This window comes from Bacillus rossius, chromosome 15 (genome assembly GCF_032445375.1).
Source record: "Bacillus rossius redtenbacheri isolate Brsri chromosome 15, Brsri_v3, whole genome shotgun sequence".
NCBI classification, from domain to species: domain Eukaryota; kingdom Metazoa; phylum Arthropoda; class Insecta; order Phasmatodea; family Bacillidae; genus Bacillus; species Bacillus rossius.
In genome coordinates, this window is record NC_086342.1 from 44,692,924 (window position 1) to 44,709,203 (window position 16,280).

The window sequence follows — 16,280 nt, forward strand, 5'->3', positions numbered from 1 at the left end:
CTGTAAATTGTGCAAAAAACTGTTCAGAACTCACTGCATATTAGATATATAAAAAGCAGAAATTCAAGAAAGAAATGAGATTCAAAAAGTTTTGAAGCACGTAAGGACCAACTTAACATTCCTGGCTACATGAAGTTTAAGAATAACTATCCCCATTCCATTTTAATACCCCTTAAAGCAGATCTTGGTTCTCCTTTGAACAGTTCAGGTACAAAAAAATCCCTTTCGGCACAGCCTATAGGTGTAGGTAGATTTCGAAGTACCTACTTCTTCAGGAAATATTTTGGAAATACAATAAACGTATAAACTCCTGGGACATTTTAATAACTTTATGTAACCTACAGAACATCCTATATGTTCGCCAATATTCAAAAAAAGATCTATTTAACATTTTCTCATATACCGTACAGCAAAAATATTTTGAATGTTTGTAACTTAATGCATTCAGCATTGAATATCTTGACGAAATTCATATTATTTTGATCTTCAAACACTATTTTTCATCCCTTGCACTAACACATGGTCGTATAAATTATTTTTGGACAAAGGTTTAAGGTCAAATTAAGATAGTTATTAACAAAATCTGACAAATTTCATACTAAGAAAGTTTTAAAAAAAATTTTAATTTCACACACTATCATCAAATATTGTTCCGGTCAAATGTTTTAGATAAAGTTTTAGATAAAGTAATGAAATTTGGTATTTCTACCCTTGTTATTTCCACCCCTTGCAACAATGGGTCGTCTAATAAAAAATTATTTTATAAAAAGTTTTCGATATAAATAAACATGTGCCAACAATGGGAGTTATGATTTTTTTTTGTCCTCCATCTCATGTTTTTCGAAGCCTTGGTCGTAACAAAAATTGACTAAGACAAAAGATTTTGGTATTACTCCTACAAGTTGTAAAAACAGATTTGATATTTTCCATATTATGGGATTTACAGCGATTTTCTGGTTTATCAAATAATTTTCCCCATTTCTACCCCCTGGATTGTATGTGTTATATGGTGCATCGACATGCTTTCAGTGTTATTTCAGGTTGATCGCAATTCATCCTGGTCACGAATTATCTCACCAAATATTCAATAAAAATTATTTTTCAGCTGCGAAAGGTCAAGTAAGTGATTGTGATTGTGAAAATGTGCAAGACTTTCCACCAGTATTAGATAATCTTTAATAAATAACTGTCTAGAAAATTGTAACACAGAAGGGGCGACTGAAATGCTGCCCCTTGGAAGGGCAGCCCTTCAGGAATTTTTCTGACAGTAGTGTTTTTGAAAGGTTGTCTGAATTGTTGCCCCTTGGATGGGCAGCGCTTCAGGATTTTTCTGACCGTTGTATGGTGTTGCTACTGAATTGCAGAGAAGTTAAATATTCTTTTGTAATGTACAAAATGCTGTAAATCGTGCAAAAAACTGTTCCGAACTCACTGCATATTAGATATATAAAAAGCAGAAATTCCAGTAAAAAATGAGATTCAAAAGCACGTACGGACCAACTTGACATTCCTGGCTACATGAAGTTTAAGATTAACTATCCCCATTCCATTTTACTACCCCTTAAAGCAGATCTTTGGTTCTCCTTTGAACAGTTCAGGTACAAAAAAAATCCCTTTCTGCACAGCCTATAGGTGTAACTAACCACTGTCAGAATAATCCCGAAGGGCCGCCCTTCCAAGGGGCAGCAGCTCAGCTCGGGCGGGGACAGCTCACCTCCTCCTCGCGCTTCCTGAGGTCCTGCTGCACCTCCTCGAACTCCTCCTGGCCCTCGCTGGCCGACATGGAGCAGCCGTCCTTCAGCATCTTCAGGCCGAAGATGGCGAACAGCGCCGTGGAGACGTAGTAGGTGAGCGCCCGGGGCACCATCGTCGCCAGCCAGCCGAACGCCACTGCACAACGCCCTTCCCGCTTGCACACCACACTCGCCACTTGCCACTCGCCACCTCACAACCACCAGCGTCGAGCCTCTGTCTGCGGTCAGGCTCCACAGGGCCATGCAACGTGTCATCATTGCAATATTTACAAGCACACGAAAATCAAAGTGACACGTTGATAACTGAAATATACATTTCGTCGCCTGAGAATTGGAGTGTTCTATGTCCATTGAAGTCGGAACTGAGATATAAGCATTTGAAAGTTCAAACAACTATGAATATCATGACATAGAACAAAATAATATTGGTCTTGAATTAAGAACAAACATTTTTATGTGCGTAGACGTGTGTGGATATAGTAAAAATGAATACTAATATATTAATTTCATGTCCATAGCATAAAAAACCTAAAAAGTCGACATAGAACACTCCAATACTCAGGCTGCGATTTGTAACGAACAGAACAATATGTACATGCCTTTAAGAGATAGCAAGTTTCAGAATTTTTTTTACATTTCCAATTTCAATTTTAATATTATTTATTTTGTTTAGCCTCTGGCTATGGTTAGGTTCCATAAGGCTACGTAACGTGTAATTTGTATGAGAATCATTGTAATATTTACGGTTCACACATCCAGCAAGCGCACTAAAATCAAAGTGACACATTGATAACTGGAATTTACATTTGTAACGAATAGAAAAATATGCAAATGCCTTTAAAGAGATAAGTTTCAGAATTTTTCTTTTACGTTTAGTTTGTACAGATTTATAAAAAAAAATATTTTTTAGCATACACACATCTGTTATAAATTAGTGCATGCTAAACCATTAACAGAATGTACACGTTTGGACTAAAAATAAGTACTATATAATTACTACTATTTACTTATCTACTAAGGAAATTGACGCAGAACTTTGGATATTGGCATTGCCCCGGTACACAAGGTAAGTTACATTAAGGATATGTACATATATACATGAGGAATATAAACTTAACTTTTAATACGTATTAACTTGATCGATTAAAACCTAGTTAAATGATACTAAAATAAATTATCATGACTTCATTTTCAGATCTGAATTCAGTAACACCCTGATAAAAGGTTTCTACTTTTAACATTTTCTAGCTTGTAACTATTATTTTACAATCCTAGCATTTTTATTCATAAGAGGAAGGCATAAATATCTTGTTTTTAACATTTCATGTTATGTATAATATTTACTCTGTAACACTATACAATTATTTTCAGAAAAGTATAATTATTCATTACTTTCGCATTATAATTACCAAAATAAGTAGTGACATACTGATTAGAATCAAAACATAATATTATTCATGGATATGTGTAAGAGTCCACTTTAGTTAAAAGTGTATATGCTGGTAGTTATGCTCCAACAGTAGCAAACATCGTTAAGCACCACTTAATTTACTATGACTTTTTATTCCACTATAGCTATTTGAAGTTAAAAGTAAGTGTCTCAATGGTTTCAAAAATATTATAATAGTAAATAACGAACAATAATAATAATAATAATGTTTAAATTCTTAATGGATTTTCTCCTAAGTAAATATTATAGAACTGGCATTTATACCGAGAAGTCCAGAAAATTAAGTTTCTGGATATATATATTTTTTTCTTTTTCCCTTAGAACACTCTGTAACAGGGTTCTACTGTATAAATAAAAACCAGAAACAAGCACCCCCTTCCCACCACCAACCACCACCAGTTACACAGAGCCATGCACTCTAACTGGACGTTGAAAATGCATTTGACAGAGTTTTCCATGCGGGCTTAATACATACGAAATGTAACACACTAGCTTTTCTGGACCGCTATGTAATGTAATAAACACGTTTTGACAAACAGGTCGTTCCTAACTCACGACAGGAGCTGAATCAAACAATACACCAATTAAAACAAGGGTGTCACAAGGTAGTATTCACGGTCCTGTATTATTCAATATGTGTGTTAGCGACATGCAGAAACCAACACACCACTAGTACAGTTACGATGCTACACAGACGACACTACGTCGTATGCCCTCCAATCAGTCGCTGACCGACTCCAAACAGTGGTGACGGAACTGAAGCAATTGTGCACTAAACGGTACAATAACGTGAACACAACCAAGTCTGAAGCTATCGTGTCCACGTGTGTGAAAATACCCTTCCGCCTACTGACAGCAGACTGAATATTGCTGTATTTAATGACCGAATTCCCCACCAGAACATCATAAAAAGACAAGACCCACATAGATGTGAAACCCAAAACTACCCTTGACTGTATAATGCACACAACTCAACTTCTATTGTCTAGTTCTTAAAAAGGTGGAGCTACCAAAAACCACATATTCACATAACAGGCATAGCACAGCTTTGAGAGCAGGAGTCCAGTTACTGCACAATGTTGCCCACTTGAATACTTTCAGGCCTAGTTTATAAACTACACAAGGCGCAATAACAAAACAATGCAAGTATTGTTCAACTTCCAACATTTTTGCATTCTGACTTGCGTTTCCGATGGTCACATTGTAAAAAAAAGTGATCTGAAATCTGACAGGTTTGCGATGAGCGTAAGTCGCAAGCTTCAATTTGTCAATATGTACGCCAAGAGTCTGTTCCATATTTTGGAAATAAACTCTGTAATTTAATGAAAGTTAAAATGCAAATGTCAGAATACTATTTTTTTTTTGGTTTGCAGGAACTACAGTGGCAGAAATGAATGGTGGTTGTTGAGTCATTTTTATTGTTCGGTTGTAATGAACAAAAATTTCTGTCAACATAGTATGGTAAATACGAATACATTTTAAAGATGATGTGATATGATACTTTATTATATGGTACTTTATTATAGCATTTGTAACGTACAGATAAATGATACTCTTAAAATCTCTGTTACTTGTATTAGGACATCCCAATGAAGATTTTTTGAATGAAGTTTCTTATTAGTACTTCGGCATTTGGAACTAAGTCCTGAGTTCCACGGTAGCACTTATTTCTAAGTGAAACAGTGTTGTGTATATGAATGGAAATTCTCTGCTAAATTTTCTACAAAGCAGGTTAAAACAGTTGCTTGGTTTTTCTCTTCATATATCAGATGTGACGTATCAGATGTGACGGAGGGTAGGGAAGTAGCAGCGAGGGGTATAACAAGTCAAAAACACACATGGACACATTTTCACACTTACATATTAAAAAAATTACATTAAATTAGCTCTCTCTCTCTCTCTCTGAAGCCTGTCCCGTGCAACAGAGACTGCCCACATTGAAGAGTGAGCTAATGTGCAGCTATACTGAAGCAAACAATTCACTCTCTCATCAAAGAATGCGCAACCAATGAAACGTGTGTTGGTTACGAGCGACTCCTCGGTGTCTGGAGATGCACACCTGATAAAACTGTCATGAACGCCAGAGCGGATATCGCTCCCGCGAAGACGGTGAGGCGCGGATGTCGCATGGCCATGATGCTGGCGATGAAGAACGTCTTGTCTCCTATCTCCGAGACGATGATCACCGTCAGAGACGCGACAAAGGCGTGGATGAAGCCCATGTTGGCTGCGACCTTCTCCCGCTCTCCCGTGGTGGACACATCCTCCTTGTCCAGTATGTGTCCGCGCTACAAGCACACGACGCACACTTGTAACGGCAGACACTCGCTTTTAATGTTGTTTAGCATTCACGGTGTTTACATTGCGTGTTAATCACAGGACAGCAGCGGACAAGGGCAAATGCATAACACAATGGACTATGTAGAAAAAACAGACAGAAATTACAGAAAAAATAAACATCTACTAAATGGTGTGAGATGAATTGTACTCTTTAAATGTACACACAGAATTGTTTGAATGAAGTAAACAGTTGGTACACCGGCAGATAAACTGGAATGAAAGACTGCAAGAGAGAAGTGTTAAGTTCGTGATTCTGAAGTACTCTTTCAAGTTTGAGAACACAGTGCATTTCATTTTATAGACAAGCCTCTATTTGCACAAGTTAAATTAAGTTCATGAATGGCAAAACGCAGTTTCATTGTTTGGTTTTTAAGGAGGAGACATCTCAGGGTTCAGAATGAATAGACTTTAGACTTAATATATATTTTGAATCCTGGTTCCACATCTAGAGAAAACAATGTTAAAATGGATGTATGAATATGTTATTTAAGAAGCGACTCACCAACGAAGGGGAACCTTCTGTCTTCACATTTTCAACGGGCTCCTTCTCACAGATCACGAGCGTCCCCAGAGCTAAGCAAATGCTCAAAAGCACGGCTGCATGCTTCAACATGGCGATCAGAGACGCGTGTCTAGGCAAACGACTTGTGTCCACACTTCACTGTTACTGGTCGCCTCCGCGTTACACCTGAAAAAAACAATAAACGTTTACTTAAAAACAAACAAAATACAACTCACCAGTCCGCTGTCTGTGAAAATTTAACTGTGATATTAGCACGTTTCATATTGTAAAATGTCACTTTTTAAGTCTTTAACAAAACTCACAAGTGTTGCTTTCATGTAAGCATCACAAATTTTGACAAAACAGTCTGTTCATGATGTAAAGTCTGTGCATCCCAGCCAGTGAAAAAATGCTTCAAACTTTAGACTTGTGTGCTAATGTAAGCATTCCATCATTCTTATCATATCATAATGGTGTTATCTGCAACCTCAAAACAGCATTGTACTTTGAGGTACCTACATCAGCAGTTATTGCCGGCGGAATGAGATAACAGTTAAAATTGTTTATCACACAAGTGTCCAATTTTTCCTGGTTTTTTTTTTTCATGCCATGTATTTCTTAACATCTTACAGTTACATAATTTTTTAAAAGTAATTATCAAAAATCCCAATGTTGCTAATGCAGGGAATTTCATAATGAGATTTCAGACATATTTACATGCTGAAAACATACAGCTGACTGATTTCGAATTGATACTATGATGGTTGCTGTCTGAACTTTAATAAATGTAAATTCAATTTAAATTTATTGAAATAATGACACATAACAACACAAACTTCCTTGAAGCACAACAGTGGAAGCAGCATTCAGTTCCCACGCACCTGAGAATACTGAACCATTAATTGAGCCATTTATTGCAATCATGCATAGAAGCAAACATTGAAACAAAACATTTAGTCATCTTTGCAAATTGATAGTAATCTAATTCAGTTTCACTGTGATATTTACTATTAATTTAAGTGAAAGTATTTTGTCAGAAGTTTTACAGGTCACCATCTTATATTAAATAAAACCTATCACAAGAGATTTTCAAAATTGTGTTTCGTGATGTTTCGTTGATATTTTTTTTTGTTTCGTGAGTTTCCATTCTCACTTTTAACGTCTGATTAGTAAAAATGAATAGTAAGAACACAAATAAGGTTAACAACCTACATTTTACATTTTACGGGAAATTATCTCTAATGGACAGGGGGATACTAGTACTGCACCGGCATGTGTTTGAGCGGAAAGCACACACTTAGAGCGAGCAGATGCAAGGTTACGACAAGTCAAGTCACGGGCTACACATCCTCGCTAGCCGAGCAAGCATGAGACTGAAGTCTCGGCATGGCTCAGAAGTCATTGCCGGCCCGCCACAACACTGGAGCTCTACATTCGGAGCAGAGAGACCAACTGCCTCCAACAGCCGAGCCAAACAAGCCAAAGTGGATGGAAAGGACAACTGTGAAAGTAACTAACACTACAGAGTAGCATCACTACCCTTACGTCCACAAGAATTTAATAATTCCCTAAAAAAAATTTTAATGTTGAACTAAACAAATAACATTACAAAAATAGTATTTGATCAACTGGTGTAAAACTATAGAAAACATATAACATGAAATACTTGTCAGGGTTGGTTGATTTAAACGACAATTGTTTAAACCACTGTTTATATCACGTGGTATTTTTTTAAACTTTTTATTTAAGTATTTTTAATTAGAATATCTAAATAAATTTGAATGAAAGGCTTAATTCCACTCTAATAAAAACAATAGTTTGTTCATGAATGTTTCTTGTGATTTACGGGAAATAATAATTATAGAGGCCTACAAATTTGGATCTTATCATTTAAATTATCTAAATAAGTTGTAAATTAAACTCAGCTAAATACTCTTCTAAAATTAGATTGGTAAACTGAAGTGAAAAATGTAACAAAAAAAAAAGAGGAAATAAATAAATTTATTATTTTTAAAAAATCTCCATTCTGTGGGAAACACCCACTCTATGAAGAACCCTCCGCCCGTGGGGAGATACCCTTTCTGTGGTTAAGTGCCAGTGCAGATGTGCAGATTCGCTGGACTTGAGTTCTTTGATGACATAACTTTTCTGGTTCAATATGAGTGGCAGAAAACGTGATGTTGCATGGCTTTCCTTTGAACATGCTGAGAACCAAAATAATTAATTAATGTAATAAAAAAACCTGCTTTAAAGAAAAACTTTTTTGTAAAACCTGATTTTATTTTGAACCCTGGAAAATGAGCAAACTAGATTTGTTATTGTGTGAATCTTAAGCCAGTGAAATTTTTTCAACATTTAATTCTACATTACACCAATAAATACAGTGAAAATATAAAGTGAACCCTGTTTTACAAAATGTGCAAAATAGCATTATTTTCAAAAACTATGTAGTGGTTATTCTAAATCATTAAATAATTTGTGAGGTACTATCAGAAAATAAATTGCAGACACTAACACGTAACAACTGAAAAAATAAATTGTGTTTTAAAATATTTAGGATGAAGCTTATTTAAATGATCTCCACAAGACTTAATTCTCTCCTGGAAGTGTAAGTTAAGAGTATCGGGTGAGATGTTAAACAAATGGCTGTATTCAGGTCCTGTAGGTAGGTGGGAGGTAAGCACCGGAACAGAGTGCTCTAACCACTGCACGTAAGTAGCATAGTCCACTGTGATTCTACTAGCGTAGATTTTGCTGGTCGCATTCAGACAGTAAGCTATGTCAATCCACGGTGAGGCCTTGTTACCACATGTAGCATGCATTCATTCTATATTTAGAAATTTGTGAAGAAAACTGATTTTAAAGAGGATATATTTTAAGTTATTGTCCAATTATGTAACTTTAGAAAGTGTTGAGGACTGTGAAAACAATTTTTTTATACATGGTATTTAAATTATTAAATTTTAATTATCTTGTAAGTCTTACGAGTTCAAACGGACGGTCTCCGGGTAACAGGTAACAAGTCACATTTTGGTGATTTTTAGTTTATTCCAGCAATAAACTCTTAAGTATACTTAGAATATGTAATGCATTTTTAATCATTGGCAACTATGTTGGTAAATATGTTGGTAAATAAAAGAAAAATGCAAGAAAAATTTAAGTATTTATATTCAATTTTTATCTAAGAGTTTTTTGTTTCTCCTGCAAAAAGTGAATTCTTGACTTGTTACCTTTTACCCAGAGACCGTCCAAACATTCACTATTACAGTTGCACCGAAGTTTACTTCAAATTTTCCCTTTCAAAAGATCCATAAAAATCATGACAAGTCCAGTAAACTACATTTGGTTTTTTATGTAATGAAACCATGAACAAAGTTAAATCAAAATGGTATACTTAAATTCTCTAATATAACTATTTATTTACTAAATTCACATTTTGACTCGCTCATCTTGCCCTCTCTGCACATGAGAGAGTGGGCAGTCTCGCTGGCCGGTCTCAATGAGAATAAAAATGTCTACTCTCTGCACTCTGTCCCACTTTTCGGCAGCAATCTTGGCTCTTCAAATGGAAACAATCTGTTACGTGATAATGAAAATAATGTACAGGTTAGAATTTGATAGTAAAATGTGTTACTGACCGTTTTAATTTTTTTTTTTTTTGTATTTATTCTGCATTATAATTTTATAGCAACGGTTAGGCAAGAAAATACGTATCTCTGACTGTGTTCAAATCCCAGTAAACAGTACTAGCAATCTGCCCACTTTACCAGAGCCATCTGGAATGGTATTAGCTAGTCAAACAGCTTGCCATACCAGCAAAATATTTACCTGAAAATTGTAAATTTTTTACACTCGATTACAAATACACTTATTGACGGTATCTACTCAAGTTTCTACCTTTGTTTCGTAAGTTACAATCTGTACCTTCATGTGCATGTATTTGTTGAAACTTCTTAAAAAAAAAACCTATACAAAAAACTTTTTAGTTAATATTTAAGTAAAATATCAAGTGAAAATGATTATTCAGATACTTCAGTGTTGGGAGGATATGGTTTATTACATGAACATGTATTTTCTTCATTAATTTTTTCTGGTTTATCTTATAATTTTATTTGGATTAGAATTATATTTGTTTACCTGGAAGTAACTGATGAGTACACAGATCCCTCTACTTGTGCAGGTACCTGCATACTCCACTTCCATTTAGGACAGCCCTCACGATGTCTCTTTCGAGGACAAGTGCGCTTAGGTATATATACCTCGGGCAAATTCCGACACAGCCTTTTTAAGACCTAAAATAAGTTTTAACACTCGTTAGCCCGTGTTGAATTAGAGCAAGATGGCTTTTACAAGAGAGCATAGCCGAGGTCTCTGTTCGTGAGTGAGTCACAGAGTGCAGGAAGTGAGTGCTCTTCAAGTGGCACATGACCTGTATTCAGCTAGTTCTAGCTGCAAGTACCTTAGCTAACTAACCAGTGCATGCTTCGAAAATTAATAAAAAAGACAGTATTTTTTTATATGATTTTAAGTGTACAGCTTTTTACAATGATTTATCATCAGTACACTGTCGGAAGTGACCAAGTCAAAAAGAGGAGAAAACTGAGTAAGTTTTCATCAATTTTTTACAACAAAATTGTTACGACCTAAGTGGTGAGAACTGGGTTCGCAAGGGATAGCCCAAGTAAGTTTTATTACAGTTTTATTGATTACTAAGATTTACATCTAAGTAATTGTACTTAAAAATATTTACTCGCAAGTCACTAAGTATCTGTCAAGTTCCGCAGTTCTCACTCCTCACTGGAGCTAGGCTCGACAGTGGTTCGCCCCTCACCTCGCGCCTGTCCACACACACAGTCTCGCGCCACTCAGTCGCACTCTCACGGTCCAGTCGCTCCTCGTCATGCCACTCTCAGGGGTGGGGGGAAGGAGGGTTTCTCTCTCACCCTCTTCACCGCTATCGCACTTCCCTTTCCTCGTGAAACTCTCGGAACTTGCTCGGAACTGACACAGAGGCCGGCGTTATGCTTAAGTAATAGTGGATCGTCTTTCCAGAACCGACGACAGCGGCTGTGAAAAGTCGCATCATTCCGGGCCAACCTAACGCTTTCTGTACTTCAGAAAGGATGAGAAACATATAATAAATTTGTCCATGATGTTCTCTTTGCACATGAGATTCAACGAAGAATGAGCTTACTAATTCATGAAGAATTCTTAAACATTAATCAAGTGGAGTATATCACAATACGAGAATTTTAAAAGTTTTATCAACCTCTGCTATCACTTGGAAGATTATGATTTAAAAGCTTCTTGGGTCTTCCATGCAACCAGTCATAGTAAAACAGCTTGTGATGGTGTTGGAGGCTGTGTTAAAAGGACAGTATCCAGAGTGAGCTTGCAAAGACCGCATGAAGATAAAATTGTGACAACTGAGCAGATGTTTCAACTATGTAATGAATACTTTACTAAAATTAAGTTTCAGCTGATCAAAGAAGACGACGTTCACGCAGTGGAAGTAAAGTTTCACAAGTGTTTCTCAGAGTTCACAACTGTGCCTGGATCAAGGTCCTTGCACTATTTCATCTCACTAACTGAAACTATAATAGCAGCTAAGCGAATTAGCTATGTAGAGAATATTTCGTTAGAGTACTCTTTGACTGGAAAAACAGAGAGCCTCAAAATTAAAAACAATTCATATGTGTGTTCAGTGTATGATGACAAAAGTGTTATATTGGGTTAATGCTTGAAAAAGAAGATGAAGATGCAAAGATTAAGTTTATGCATCCTTACTGTCCAGAACATCGTAATTATGGCCAGGAAGATTCATGCTGGGTGCCATTAGTCAATATTCTCTGCACTGTTGATGTTCTGGAACATAGACTCAGGTTGGAAGGGTGTATTATAAACTGACATCCAGGAGTAAGAGAAAAATTACATCAAAATGGTCAAAATGGAATCAGCTTCTTCATAGATTACATTGATAAAGAACTTAAAGTAAGCCTACTTCAGGTAGGTACAACATCAAGTGACATCAGTATTCTAAAAAATACAATCTTCAAGAACATAGCTTGCAGACTTAACTTTACTACTGTAACTCTGTAATTTTATTTTATTTTATTTATGTAAACTTATGTAGGTACTGTAGGTATGTACAGTTAACAAAAATTCTATCCACCAAAACATTTCTTTAGGTGGGGTGTAAGTGAGAAGGTAAATAAATATCCACAAATTTTATTTGACCATTTTGTAGCAAATTTAATGCTTTTTCTAATGGTTACAAGCCCCAGATTGTAAACATTAATGGAAAAAAGTTAACAATTTTTGGTAATTCGTTTTTTCCTCTCCTAACATAAGATGCACATACTTCTGGGCATTTAATTACATTTTACGTGTGATATTTGAAATCTAAGTAAAATTCTGAATAAGTATGGTGAATTTCTCGATTCTACATTAATAACTGTTATTATCAATGTACGTTGAAGCAAGATGTGTCACACAACTTTGGTTGCGGATTAAAATAATTCCACCAAACAGAGTGAAACTTTGAAGGGCTTTAAATTTCAAACTAGAGCCAATATTACAAAAATGAAAAATACAGGTTCTTATACGTGTCTGAAGATACCTTGTACCAAATTTCATCCGAATCTGAAATGATGGGGTAGACAATCTGTATCTTGGTTGGATGATCCGGCATGGAATGACCCTATACTAAACTAACGAACCATCCACTATTTGAAACTTTTTTTAAATTTAGCTGACCTAACCTAAACAGCAGTCCACAATATTTTTAAATAGTTTTAATGTAGCTAACCTAACCGGCCATTCTCACAATATCACAAACTTTAAGTATTTACACCATTACTCAAACTATTTTTTTTTTTTTTTAATAATTTTCAAGAATGTCGTTTCCCTTATAAATAACCTACGTAACCCCGCCCCCCCCCCCCCCTAAACCACTTTTTTTCCACGGGTAAACGACACACAATTTTACCCCCAAAAAAATATTATAATAAGCCTAACTTCTACAATAGTCTAGGTACACATACGAATGTCCAACAAATAAAATATACACACTTAATAGTCCAACAAGTAGCAAATACTGTACCTATACACGTCAATGATAAATGTCACTGCAAACCAAAATTTAACAACAAAAACCAATCTGTCACGCAAATAACTTATCTCTAGAAAAAAAAACTATAAAATCATTACCTAACAAAAAGAATAAATATTAAAAATATCAATATTCATTTGAAATAGCTATCAAATTAAAATTATTTAACATACTTCATAAATAAAACAAAATACAGGTTATGTTAACCTATTACCATCGTGAACGTCACCATTTACTTAGAGCGTGTTCCAAAATTTAATGCAGTATCAGTTATGTGCGAAAATATTTTTAAAAATATATGTTACTGTCTACTACTCTTTTAGTTACTACATCCACGGGAATTATTTGAATTTGAATGGTGAAGTTAATCCCTCGGTATTGATTTTATGCTAAATTTTACTAAGGCGTTTCTGTAAACTTTATCTTTTAATTACAAATTATATAAATGATAAATTTGTTATCTTTCTAATTCAACTCTAATTAGAACCTACAAATAGTTAATAATACATTTCTTCTGTGCATTTCATATTAGTTTTTATCTCTACAGATATTATTCACCTCAAAAGTGAAAAATGTGTGCTTTTTTTGTTTGTAAGTTGTAGTGAGTATTCATATGAATACGATATTAAAGTAAGATTATTATGCCCACTGTGGATACTTTACAAAACTTCTGAAGAAACGGACAATATATATTTTTTTTTTTTGAATTTATATAACTAAATTGTAAAATTCTGGATGAGAAAATAATATAATTTTTTTATTATTAATTTATTGGTGATGGAGATCAGAAAAGCAGTTTCGTGTAGGAAACAAAGTAGTATAGAAAGCACAACTTTTATATTCTTTTCTACATGTTTTGAAGAATTTAAGTAAAATATTTAATACAAAAGCGGGCGAGACCCCCTTTGTGCCGGGATTACATTCCCTTAAATAATTGGGCACTTTGAATCCACAGCTGTACTGGTCAAATTCATGCGCGCGATTCGTGGAGGATGAAACTCGGCGCGCAGACAGACGGACTCTGGCTTGGCTGCCTTGCTTGAAGGCAGGAAGCATCAATCCTTACAACTTTAAGGTATAGTTAAAACCCGACCCGACGACCTGGCGGAAGGAGACCAGATAAAGTCCCTGGAGGGGATAATTTCTTTGCACGGATGAGCAATGTAGAAAAAGGGGGAAGGATGATCATAATGGAAGCCTACCACCCACGAGGTGGCACTCAGGTGTGGATGAAACGAGTAACTAAGAAATCAACTAGTACGCTGAGAGGCCACGAGATGGCGGCCAAGACAGTAAGTAGCAAAGAGGAGGATCTGGGGCATTAATGTGGAAGCCCGAAGAGAAAGGGAGGTAGCTAGATCCTTAAGAAAAATATCATGGGAGATGGCACTTCCAACTGGCAACTCAATTACTATTGACGCCATCCCCGCTACCTCTATTAAAAGTTACGTGATTTTAGTATTGTTCGAAATCTCAGGGTAGGTTCGGCCTTGTGGCTAGAGGTAGTGCTTCGACACAGTAGAGCCCCCCGAACTGTTTAGGCCACTCGGGACGCCTGAAAATAACAATAAAAGACCAACTGATGTCTGATTAATATATTACGGCACAGCCCTATACATAGTGCTGCCCATCCTGGCCGTAACGGTTGTCCCGAATTGAATTGTCACACGCGCGACCACTTTCTCAGTGGCGGCTCACGATTTTATTCCCCGTTAAGGTCTGACGTCGGCCGACCGAAGGCCACCCCAAAGCCCGACCTGCAACCGCCAGTATACGTTCCCACTAACGAAACACACCCCTAGCCATGGCCCACCCGAGTCAGGCGAGCCACCAGCAGACAAGGTAGAACCCGGCCCCATAATAAACAGACCGACATTTATTACAGTCGACCACTTTGATAAAACACACACGGAATATAAACAACATTACGTATAAGTTAAACGATCGCTTAATGAAAGTGCGACGTAGGAGTGCCCGGGCACTCACGTGTGAAAATGTGTCGATACGTGTGAGTGTTCCCCTGGCGGCCTTCTGCCTAGATTAGTTAAGTATTTCATGTGACATAATTATTAACCCTTGTGTTTCGTTATTACCCCCCACCGGAGCAGTCCGGCAAGAGACGAACAATCTCTGGTGTGACGTATAGTTTAAAAAACATAATTCGTAAACATACTAACTCTAAATTGTAGAAGGGATGAGTAATGTTAATTTAGCCTTAATAATTAATGTAAGAATTTAGCGCCCTTAAAATCTCTTGTTAACTTGTTAAATTGGAAAATAACGTAATGAGGTCAACCCTGGCGCGAGGGACACCGAGCCTCGGCTGGACGCCATGACAACGGCAGTACAGCGTGACTCGCGGACCGGGGCGGACACACGTCCCACGGAGAGACATCATCCATTGTCTGCATTGAACTCACTTCTGGTAATTATGGTCATTTCCTCGAAACCTCTTTTTATTAATCTCTCCGTGCGCACCCGGTCCACATTTTCGGTCCAGGACTTAATCCGGCCGCGTAAATTTTAAAACCCCCTGCACCACACTTGGTCCGCGGGGTAGTTTTCAGTATACGGCACGGGCCGCCTCCCGAATCACAGAACTTGAATTAAAGCCAGTCGCCCCGGCGCTGACAACACCCCGTAAGGGAACTTGGACGAATTTAGCTGCGGTCTGCGCTCCATTACAGTGGACGCGAACACCGCCTCAAGACATAGATATACGGGATTGGCCGCCTCCAATCGTCCTCACCCCCCTTTTGTGTAACCATGCTCAGAACCACCTAGTGCCACGCTAATACGTAACATTTTAGTAATTTTGTGCGATGCCTTGAACCTGGAACATTCTTGAGTAAACTTGTGCAACGCGCCACCACGTAACATTTTAGTAAACTTGTGCCACACCTTCATTACGAAACTTTTCAGAATAACTTTGTGTAATTGTGTAACTTCTGTATTGTGTGACGTCACCCTCTGTACGACGTGGTGTGTAATCTACGGTATTACACCAAGCCCACAGTCGCATGAATAAACGACGCACATCATTTGCTGCATTAATTCAGCACCTAATCAATTAACCATACAACTCACAACCACCACCAAGTAGGGAATCCCTCATATCCCACG

At 36.8% G+C, this 16,280-nt stretch overlaps 1 protein-coding gene across 6 annotated transcripts in view; it reads right to left on the minus strand.

Annotated features, from left to right (window-relative positions):
• Window positions 1-13,459, minus strand: part of LOC134539549 (putative divalent cation/proton antiporter TMEM165) — a 31,343-nt gene extending 17,884 nt beyond the window's left edge. The window contains exons 1-5 of one of the 6 annotated variants that reach the window (XM_063381680.1): window positions 13,256-13,393; window positions 10,184-10,338; window positions 6,047-6,232; window positions 5,264-5,492; window positions 1,715-1,890 (exon numbers count right to left, since the gene is read on the minus strand). In XM_063381680.1, the coding sequence (XP_063237750.1) occupies window positions 1,715-1,890; window positions 5,264-5,492; window positions 6,047-6,157 (516 nt within the window). In that variant the 5' untranslated portion in view covers window positions 6,158-6,232; window positions 10,184-10,338; window positions 13,256-13,393. Of the gene's footprint in view, window positions 1-1,714; window positions 1,891-5,263; window positions 5,493-6,046; window positions 6,233-6,369; window positions 7,822-10,183; window positions 10,339-13,148 lie in introns of those variants that run through there. The other 5 variants (XM_063381676.1, XM_063381679.1, XM_063381675.1 and 2 more) reach the window with 5 other exon arrangements.
• Window positions 13,460-16,280: the final 2,821 nt, after the last annotated feature.